General features: G+C 27.5%; 1 protein-coding gene across 1 annotated transcript; it reads right to left on the minus strand.

Annotated features, from left to right (window-relative positions):
- Positions 1 to 371: 371 nt before the first annotated feature.
- On the minus strand, positions 372 to 5335 carry LOC113556260 (inositol polyphosphate 5-phosphatase K-like). The gene is made up of 9 exons (XM_026961108.1): positions 4666 to 5335; positions 4483 to 4596; positions 2544 to 2621; positions 2337 to 2484; positions 2104 to 2276; positions 1538 to 1792; positions 1327 to 1474; positions 1122 to 1268; positions 372 to 1054 (listed from the first exon to the last, which is right to left on the minus strand). Exons 1-9 carry the CDS (start codon positions 4677 to 4679, stop codon positions 731 to 733), a joined length of 1401 nt encoding a protein of 466 aa, XP_026816909.1. The 5' UTR covers positions 4680 to 5335; the 3' UTR covers positions 372 to 730.
- Between the last annotated feature and the right edge of the window lie 6524 nt (positions 5336 to 11859).

Consider the following 11859-nt stretch of genomic DNA (forward strand, 5'->3'; position numbering starts at 1 on the left):
AATTGAATATAATTTAATTAATTGTATTTATTAAATATCTTGTTTATTTTCAGAATTAGAATATTATTATTATTATTATTATTATATGTAAATAGTTGTAGATTATTTCTACACAATGATATACAATTCTCTTCCTATACCAATTATTTTTTGTAGTATAAAATTGTAATTGTAATACATTATGTTTTTTTTAACAACAAATTAAAAAAAAATAAAATAAAATAATATCAATTTGTGTCTTATAATAAATATTTTATTTTAGCATTTAACAATAGATTTGAAAAAAACTTGAGTCAAGAAACGTATGTCATATAACGGTATAAAAAATGGTTTACAATATATTGAAAATAAAAGTACAATATAAACTAAAATAGTAAAATATCAAAATTTAAATATCTTATATTTAACATTATCAGCCATTTTAACTTAAGGTGGATTATTGATAATATACCGAAAGCTTGACATAGCATTTAGCTAAACAGTTATTTCAATAATTGTTTTATATCTAAAAACCAGTGCTGTATAAATCATCATGCATAGCTACAACCTCAATCACAGATAATTTTCTAAGTACTAATATGAGCAAATAATAAACACATTTTTGTTACAGAAACATACAATATAAATTCAAAACATAACTAATACACATGTTTAACAAATATAAAAAAAGTCCCCTTCTAATTAAATACATAATATACTAATGATATGACAGTTGGGGATTATCGAAATTCTACCAACCGAATTCGTGAGATGTATTTAACTCGCATGTTTGTTTGGTAGCAAAAAATGGATTTGATACTCCGAGCACTGAATTATTAGTGCTACTAAAATATATTAGTCTATAACTGCCCGGATTCAGCACTAAAGTTTCAGAAAATTTCAAACATACTCTTTTAGAACCATCTGAAAATACTTCAGGAAGGAATTTTACCCTACATATAGATGTCATGTTATCAAATCTTCTATACTCATCATTAGATTCTTCTTCACGTTCAATAGTCTCTAAAGGTAAATAAACATACGATAAATAGTCATCAAGACTAGTATAATTTTCCTGAAAAAAAAAAAAATATAGATCAAGATATAAATAATTATTTTAAATTATAAATAAATTTACTTACTTTAAATACACCTATCCAATCGTTAGCCCAAGGAATGTATTCTTTTATTTGCAAATTAATTTCATTTTCTGTTTCTAATTGCCATGTGTTAATTGGTTGGAAAATTACAGGTTGGTCAACTTTATTGAAATGTCCATCACTACATATCTATAAAAATGATTCAGTATGAAAAAACTGTTTGATAAAGATGTTTAAGTTTTATTACTTGAACACTGGCTTCACTATAAACTGGTCTATGGTCACTTAATTGTATTGACTCAATAAACTTATACGATAGTACCTCTAGTACACATTTTTTATTTGATGGATTGATAGTTTTGTATAAAATACGATCTGTCCATGCTGGTCTTCTCCTAAATCAACTCTTGATATAATAAATACATTCATATTTATTCACTTAGACAGGAATAACATACTTGAGATCATAACTGCTTGAACCAAATATATATCGATAGGTTGGTGGAAACATTGGCAAATGTTCAAAAAATCCTTTAAAAGCTTTTGACTTTTCCATGACTGAACTTAACTCATCTTGTGCCCAAATATCAGTTAATGTTGTTGCATTTCTTAGTGATGAATTTATATTATTAACTTGGCCAGCAATTTCTTCAGCTGACTTCAATTTACTATTGTCTAAACGAAAGTTTAGATCGCCAAACCAAAAGACATAGCTAAACAAAAGTAAATACATAAATAAAAATAAATTCTTAAATATTTGAAATAAGTAAAGTAATTCTTTAACAGTGTAATTTAAATGTTAATACCTATTTATCAGTTAAAAAATATATGTTTTTATAAACATTTTTTCTCAAATTCACTTAAAAATGTTTGGCATAACCCATATATATAACATAATTAAATGTTTAAGTCAAATTTAATTATTTCTTATAAATACTAAAATATTTTAAACATTCCATACAGTATACATAAAATAAACACAATTATGCTAAAATTGGTTATTGAAAAAAAGTAATTTACATACTCATGATTTAAAATCGTTTTTTTTGATGAACCAAAATATTGACTTTCAATGATTGTGTGATAATCATTTATTCTATGTTTCAAATATTCTTCATGTGCAGCAAAGTGACAGTTAACACAGCATATTGTTGCTCCGTAAATTTTAAAACTAAAACTAACAGCACCTTTATTTCCCTAAAAATTAAAAAAGTTAAAAAAAAAATTTACAAAATAATATTAAAACAAAAATTTTACCCAAAGGCCCAAAAATCCAGTACGCGTTTCTGAAGTTTGCATTTCTTTTAAAAGAGATACATGTTTTCGTTTACAAAATACATTTAGCAGCAGTCCAACCATTTTTACAGTGCGTATTTTTACATAATTATAGCCACTTAAAACATCTCTAAAAAATAATAATTTAACAATAATAATTTTCAGTAAAAATAAAAATTTTAATTAAACCTTAGAGCTGCTGTCCATGAGTCATCAAATACCGCATCGAGTAATAAGTTTTGAGGTTGAGCCTTGATTTCTTGAAACCTTTAATATAAATATTAAAGATAATAAATCAATCGCTACCTTTTGTTTTAAAATAATGTCTGATGTTTTAATGGAGCTAATTTAAATAAAATATTAATGGTAATATTTTTTAACTACTTATTTTGTGTTATTTTTTCATAAGAAAACTAAATTGTGTTTAAAAAGATTTATTGATTTAATTATCTTTTAGTAAAAATTAGTAAATTGAGTAAATGAATTCATACTACATTATTTATGAAATATTTCATTATGTAATCAATGATTATTGAGGAGTATCCATGTAAGTTACACAGAATGTTTAATACCTTTAATAGCAATCCAACAAAAAATATTATATAAGAAATTAATTTTCCTTATTATATATTAATATAGGTTATATACATTTTTTTAATACTTATTATAGTTGATATAAAAGAATTCGAAAATATTAGATATCAAAACATTTCAAAGCTCTCGAGTTCTTTTTATCGTCATTTAGTTTTTAGGATATGCTTCATTAGGCTAAATGCTATTATTGCTATCTCATACACAGGCATACAGTAAACATAAATCCAAGTGGATTGTAAATAAAATTTTGATCAGAAGAGTTAAATAATAATAATAAATGATAAAAACAACATATTTGGCAATATCTTATAGATATTCTTTAATTCTTTATTCATCAAGTCATAAATAGCTTACACTGAAAATATTATGTGTTAAAGGTTTAAAATAATTAGTTTTATTTTTTTATAGTTTTTGTCAGTAGTTAATATGCAGCAATAAAAATATAGGAGCCCTTATTTTGATAAATAATATAAACTTTTAAGTGAATTATAAGTATAATAAGCTATTGTATTTTTGTAAATAGAAAAAAATACCTATTATAATACATTATATATTAATTTAAATTATAATCTAAAAGAAATATTTTTAAATCAACATAATAATAAACTATCTATGATTAAATAAATAACAATTCAAGTGCTTATACCTATACTGAATTCTGAAGGTCATAACTTAAGTTTTAATTTATAGTTGCATTATGATTATGAATCAGTGTTTAATGCATGCACATAAAAAAATCTTTTACAATAACAACAGTCACGAAAATGTATTTAATTGTCATCATTGAACAAAAGGAAAATAGTATAAAATAATAATATATAATTTAATATTATAAAAACTAAACATAGACATTCAAGTAAACAAGTGGGGAACATTGTTCAATTTTGTATTTTATAAACATATACTTTTATCAATAAAATTATTAGACCAAACAAAATATCAAATATTTGTTGCATATAAAATGTTAAACTATAACTATATTCTTTTTTTTGTCAGATAACAAATAATTAACTGGATAATACAATATAATGTATGTAGAAAGTTTATAAATTATAAAATCATGAATTACAATAAATTTAAAAACCAATAATAAGCAATTAACTGATTATAATAATTATACAGATAATTTTTTATTAGTTCTTAATGTCACAGTTTTGACTAAAACTGAATTTTTATGGTATCTATTAATTGTTATTTATTTTTATACATTCATGGTAATATTTACACGTAACTAATCAGAGTATGATGTGAGATTACATTTTTATTTTTTTCAATATTAGAGCAGCGGTTTCCAACCCATAGGCCACCTATATATAGTTGTACTATTAGTCTTTAGTGGGCCTCAAAGATTTTTTTACAAAATTGGTGGTCCGCACAACTAAAACGGTTGTGAACCGCTGTACCAAAGCACAGTAGTGCTGAAATTCAGAAATAACAAAAACAACGGGATGGCTACACCATATTATTTAAAACAAGATGGAAATAGGTACGATCAAGAATAATTACATCAACAAAACAACAAAAAAAAACTCACCCAAATAAACAAAAGTCTGGTAGTTGATGTTCGGTGCGACCGTTCCATTGTAACAAATCGTCTAGAGGTTGTCTTGGAGATCTAGTGGCAACGTTGTAGGTCACAGTGTAGAATCTAGTGGAACAAAAAGAAACAATGTTAAGTTCGAATGGTCGTATTATTATAGTCGTACCCTACGCTTACGTTAAATCGCCCATTTTCGCTTGTCCATGAGAAATGACTGCTCGGCTGAAATCAATCGCTTTGAGCCCCTAATGGACGGACGGTGTTCACGCGAGGCACCGACGCTCTTGGTCTGTGCAGTACACTGGTGCAGCGGCGGACGGGAAAACGCAGTACATGGTCGGACGAAAACGAAAAACCGGTCGTGGAGATCGACGTGATCATTAACACCTCGTTTTTGAATGTTACGCGTCAGCACTTGTGTCGTCGACGGCGATGATAAGAACCGACCGTAGAGCGCCGTAAACCGAACGTCCTCGGACTGCGTGCATTATACTACTATCGCGAGCCAGTGGTCGTGCGAGCGGTAAAACTAGTACAACTGCTACTTGTAGTGGTTACAGTAAAAGTAACAATACTAGTAGTTTTAGTAGTAGTAGTAGTAGTAGTAGTAGTAGTAGTAGTAGTAGTAATAAGACTTGCAGGTCGACGACGATTATAATTACGGCGGTGGCGGCGATTCGCTGCAGATCCAATGTCGTCGCGGCTTACCATTTTTTTCGTTGACCGTCGTCATAGGTGGGGAAGATATTAGTGCGTATTAATACAATCACAACATTGGAGATTGTCTGTTACTATAATAAAACGGAAAGAGTGTACGTTGTTACGTCCCGACTCGCGAGAGCAGCTCGCTGTAGTCATCGTCGTCGTTTCCCCACGACGCTGTTTTGTTATCAGCGATGATAACAATACCGCGACCTTGACCGTCAGATAGCCGTGCCGTCAGCGACCTAGTGGCGAGTGTCGACAGCTCGTCATGTAGGTTATTATTCATTATTACTGTTGCAAGGGTCGGGACCAACCACCGACGTGCCAGACTGCACAGGTTGTCAGGTTGACGGTTATTCAATATTCACTCTTGACACTATAACGACTACCGTTAGCTATGTTGACATGTTGTGCGTCTTATTTAAACAATAATAATATTGTTATTAATTTATTATATAATAATCAGAGGCGGATTTAGGTATGTGGTGGCCTCTGGGCGGAATGCATTATGGGGCCCCTTACACATAAAGAAGGAAATATATTTTTTTACTTATTAAATAACATTTATTATAATATTTAGTAGTAGTAATAATTAACTACTTATTTAATAATAAATAATTATAAAAACAATCAAATCGAGTATGACTAGTATACTAATTGATTTTAGCTTTAAGGCTGTTGTTTTTGGAAAAAAGCCATTATACTTTATAACCCACCAAAATATTTAAATAATATCCATATCTATTTTGTTTTACTAAGTATGATAAAAAGGTAAACAATTAATTTTATATTGTTGAAGTCGGTTGGCCCAGTGCAATTGTCCCATTAGGCATTAGTCCTTGCATACATATTATGGCACATTGGCACTGGCTAAATTGGACATTATTATTACACAGTGGCGGATTTAGGAGGGTTCTTGGGAGCTGAAGCACCCCCCGTTCCGCGTATTTTTATTAAAATTTACTAATAATTCGCCAATTTAAAAAAAATAAAATATGTTAAATTGTTTATAACTTTTATATTGCTTAATTATGTTTAAGTACCAAATTATTAATTTTTTTCCCAAATTGTACATAATAAGTACTTTAGGACTATTATTATTAACAAAATAAAGCACCCACCATAAAAAAATCCTAGATACGCCACTGTTATTACAGACTATATATTACTATATTAATTATTAGATAACTACTATACATATTTCTTAAAGCCATAAATTTCCCCCTCGTGTTTGGTTTGAATGTTTAAATAGTTTGGCAACAAAAAAACAAATGCATGTGAAGAAGCTTTTCACTAGAAATTTAATTCATATTTTTATTCTAGTTATCCATTACGAATTTTCTAATTCATTGACGTTTTAAAATCATTTCAAATCAATAAATGTTTTAATTAATAGCATCATTAGCATTATTACTACAAAAAACATACAGAAAAAAAATATTTAAAATTAGAATACTTGAAAAAGAAATTTCACCATTAAGAGGACGTGTCACCCCAGAAAATATGCTCTAAAAACATGTTTTCGTACTTCCAATAATACCTATGGCTTACTGAAGGGTTTAACATGAAAAATAGCTATTAATTATTATGAAAATTGTAGAGGGGAATTTTATCTAGAAACGTATAGTCGAATTTTCGATATCTTTTATTAATTATTCAAATATTTAAAACAATAAAAAGTAAAAAAAAACACAAAATTAATTTTGAAATATTGGACGTTTGAAAAAAATATCAAAAATTGGACTCTATATTCTTGTACGGTTCTATAGATAAAATTAAACACCTAACAGCGCATTCTCTCGCAGTGGGGTGACCAACATAAAATAATCACATGGGACATGGGTATAATAATAAATATTAACAATAACATTTTTATTTGTAATAAAAATAACCAAACAGTCAAATAAAAATTGGACAGACCCAGCACCCAGGTCTAGTCGGCCTACCCTGTAAACACGCCACTGTTCTTTCGGCCGTTGTGTTATTCGTTTGGCTTTGGGTAATACATCCTTTTAAATTTTATAATAAACATTTAATTTAAAATTCAACCAATATAAAGCTCTAAGTATATAGATGCTTGAATTATAATAATCATTACAATATGTATATTTTTTTTATTTTGGACCCCCCTAAATTTTTAAAAGTAGAAATATTTTAGTGATGAATATAGTTTATTGACTATACATTTTCAGCATTTATATTTAAAAAACGTTTGCCAAGTCAGAGATCAGCATGTTAAGTTTCTTGATTTTCAATTTTTATAAATTTATTAATTTTATGCAATATGTATAATGTATTTTATTTTCATTTTCATTTAGTGAGATAGATCTCCGAAACCAGAGAACGGATTTTGTTGTATGGGATCTTGTTAGATTCACATTTTCTAGGAGAAGTGCAGAGAAGATTTTCAGAACTTTATAATATAGTTAATTCACTACAGAGCTTCAAAAAATATTAAAACACATTTTATTAGGCGTTTATTTTGTTTTTCAACTATAGCTTTGTAATGAGTTAACGATTGAAGATAAAGATCTGAAAATCTTCACAGCACTTCTCCTAGAAAATGTAAATCTAACAAGATCCCAAACAACAAAATCTGTTCTCCAGTTTCGGTAATCTACCACGCTAAATGAAAATATAGCAAAAAATAACTATTTTTTTAACTGTGAAAAATTAAATAATTTTTTTTTGAAAATTTTTAATCTCACATTTTGTATTTACTTGATAATCCGTTTTTAATGAGCTATCAACCAACTTTTTAGCTATAATAGTTTTGGAGAAAAGTTAAAAAATAGAAATTTTGGGACTGTTCACTCCGAAGTTTTTGTGGATTCAAATCCTTAAACCGCTTGGGTGTGATATTGGATCTCTCTCATTAATATTTTATGTTAAAACTAGCCTAATTATCCACCTACTCATTACAACTGAGTTACATTTTTATCATTTTCCTATTTAACACAAATTCTTGAAGTTTTGAAAATTCGGACTTTTTTCATTTCAATTACCATACTTACTTGATTAAAAATCAAGAAAGTAAAAAATGTTGGACCTCCGAATTTTTTTTTCAGTTAAGGCCTTGTAATATAATGTTATGTGTAGGTATAACTATCAAAACGTATTATAATTTAGATAAAAAATACTACATAATTTGAACTGTGTTAATAACTTAAATGTACTTTAATACAGTGGCGTAATTTGACTAGGTATTTTTACAGCAAAGCTATATAATAGATTCTGCGGAATAAAAAAAGTAATGAATTAGACTTAAATGAAATTTTTAAATACAGAAATCTATAACCGGAGGCAGATTTTCAACATTTTTTAATTTTATTTTTATGAGTGGTACATTCTGGAAGACATAAAATTCATACATAAATTTATGTATGAATTTAGCGTCTACATTGATGTGTTTGAATTTTAGCAGCTTTAAAAAAAAAGAGGACATGAAGATGGAAGATACAGAGAATCGTAAGTTCCTACATGACTGAATGACACACCCAAGATAATACCTACATTTCATTTATTGTGTTTAGTAACCGCAATAACCACTAACCTCGCAGAACGTTATGTTATATGTCTAATAAATATTAATTTTTGTAAGCTTATTTCTATAATATTTTTAAAACCATTCCGTTTCAAATTAAAAAAAAAATCAATGAAATATACTTATAATGCCTATATATTGTCATATTATATATATATGTATACTGTATACACCTATTTTAGATTCTAAGCAAGCAATAATTATATTGGTTTTCTGTTACTACTTAAAATAGTAAAAATACTAAGTAAAAGATCGGTTTTTAGTTGAAAATTGGGATCTAGTTGGAGGTACTCTGTTAAAAAGATCGACGAGTACAAAACAGGCGCGGATCCAGACTAAATTTACGGGGAGGGGGGCAATACCATGTGCGTATTGTATTTTATCGGCTGCCTAAAACTGACATCCTAAAATTTGCCTGTGTGGCAGTCTATGGGGAGCGGAGGCATGGCCCCTTGGATCTGCAAGGGTACAAAATATACATATTATACTGTGATGATTACAGAAAAACTGGAAATGCGTATAGTGTATGTATACGTGTAAACTATAATAATTATAGTAAGTTATCGATATCGATTTTGTTTTGTCAGAATTCAAACACAAACAATAGTAAAAGTACCTAACCTACACTTGAAAATATATTCATCATCATATATTAATAATAGATTGGATATGTAATTTTTAAAATATTTTAGTTTGTATTTCTTATTATCTATTATAGGTGCAATTTGAGTTTTAAATTTGGGGGACTATTAATATAATTTGCATGTATGTATTGTGTGTATGCTCCGAAAGATATTAGTAGAAGGGAATATATATTATACAAATCATTTTGAGGAGTTAATCTTCCTCAAATTGCGCTTATGTTATCTATGCTATTTATAGAATTTGAAAATTGAAATGCATTATACAAAACTTCTCCAGTTTTTCAAAAAAAAAAAAAATTCGTGTATTAAATTTCCTAACACGTTCAGCTCCGATGATGACACGCAGCTAAGTAGTCGTCATTTGATGTCGGACGCTACAAGCCGATGACGACCCGAAGTCTTTTACTTTAACTTTTATTCGTTATTTAAAATATTTGGCTGGTTGTGATCGTTTATTTTACTTAGTATGGCCATTTAGTATAACTATTAGAACATTTAAAACAACAACTAACAGCTGGTTTCGATTTCCCGACATTTTTATGTTTATAATTTGCTTAATTTGCTTAGTGTAATATTTTTAATGTTTATGCGGCTGGTAGCGCTCGACTTCTGAAATGTACGTGGACGTGAACTTATTTACATTGCAATTAGAATTTTTCTCAATATAAATGGTATGTTTCCGATGGAAAAACAGTCGAACATGAACACCTAATAGGTAAATTTATTATATTGTATAAGGTAAAACGCTACCTATAATATATTGTAAATATTACACAAAGTTTAGGACTATTAATTTTAATATACACAAAAATTATTGCTAAAATTTACCAAACCTTATTTTGTTGATGAACAAAACAAAAAAATTTAAGAGGTTTATGAATGGATAAATTAAACCAGTTTCGGTAACGAATATGCCGCCTAAAGGAAGATTTTAAAATGTTACCCTTTACAATCTTTGTACCATTATAGGTTAAAACTTAAAACCATCATAAAATAAATAAATATTTGAATAAAAAGTGTTAAAATTATTTAAATCATTAATATGTATAATACATAGAATAGAACAAAAGATATTGCATGTCAAATAATGTTCTTCCACCATTTATATTAAATAAACAATGAATAAAAAAATTTAATGTAATAAATAGTATAGAAATTATAGAATCGTAGTCTTTTAATAGTATTACAAATTAGGTTATTAACAACTAGTTTTAAAAACCTTTTTATAAATATCAATTGCGACTTTATAATTAATACTTTTCATTATTGTTTATTAAATAATATATATATATACTTAATTCTTTTTTTATTATTTAAGAATATAGAGTAAGTACTGTTTAGGTAATTATTATTTTGTTATAATTATAAATGTATTATTATGTACGTTAGTTTTTACATTTTTGAAAAAACTGAATTGTATGTATTTGATAAATAGTTTGTTTTTATTTTTTTTCTCAGCTCTATTGCGAAATTCAGCGCTAATTAACTTAATTCGCTTTTCTGTCATATTTATTAAATAAATTATGCACGTTTGTTTTTCAGTGATTGAGTGGATAATGACTTGACAATACTGACTACGGTAGTACGGTCTACGAGAATCGAATAATAAAAATTAAAAACAATTGCTTGGTTGTGTATAAATAAATCATTTGAGACTATCAGAGGCGAGCTAGGGGCCGTATTTCTATAAAATTGTATATTGTTAAAAAAAATATTAAAAACATAAAACATATTATACTACCGACTAACATAGACACGTACAAGTGTCGAGTATGTATATAGAGCTATGAACCTGCTATCTATATTATATACTTATATATTATGAAGAATCTATAATAATAAATGCTCTATATTATTTTATTAAATTTAAAAGATTAATTGCGTAGCACACATTTCTATTAAGATTACGGAAATACCAAGAATAAGAAAAATTAAAACTAAGCCTCTGGGGACTATTATCAAATTTAATAATTTATTGGTTATACACAACTATAAAGTTACAAACAAGATTATGTGACGTGTATACTGCTGTAAACATATTAAAATCGAAAATAATACGATAATAATGAAAAAAGAAATGTGACAGTTATCCGAGCTCTCCAATAGAATGGTCTTGACGTGATAAATCAATAATTGACAATGTAATATATTAATATTATTTTGTTACCACTTGTTTCAATAATAATTCATGCTAAAATTATTATAATACATTAAGAAACTTTTATATTAGCCATTAAAAAATTGCCTCCTCTACCTTAATCAGGCATTGCATTGAACGTAAAATACTGAATTCGCCAAGTTTGTATATTCTGATACACATTAGACAAGACAAGAAAAAAAGGAAACAGACATTTTAATGAAATATATCATAATTTTTAACTGAGCAATGAAAAAATTATTTGAAACAATATTCGTACTTCATTAGTGTCAGGACAATGACATATCATTACCATGTCAAGAATATATGCAAGACTAAAA

This window comes from Rhopalosiphum maidis, chromosome 1 (genome assembly GCF_003676215.2).
Source record: "Rhopalosiphum maidis isolate BTI-1 chromosome 1, ASM367621v3, whole genome shotgun sequence".
Classification (NCBI taxonomy): Eukaryota; Metazoa; Arthropoda; class Insecta; order Hemiptera; family Aphididae; genus Rhopalosiphum; species Rhopalosiphum maidis.

Bases quoted from the DNA above. Each gene is read 5' to 3' on its own strand.
- LOC113556260 (XM_026961108.1), bottom strand. The intron at 2,622-4,482 runs GTGAGTTTTTTT...TTTATATTAAAG, and splicing joins CCAGACTTTTGTTTATTTGG to GTTTCAAGAAATCAAGGCTC. The intron at 1,475-1,537 runs GTATGTTATTCC...GAGTTGATTTAG, and splicing joins TCAAGCAGTTATGATCTCAA to GAGAAGACCAGCATGGACAG.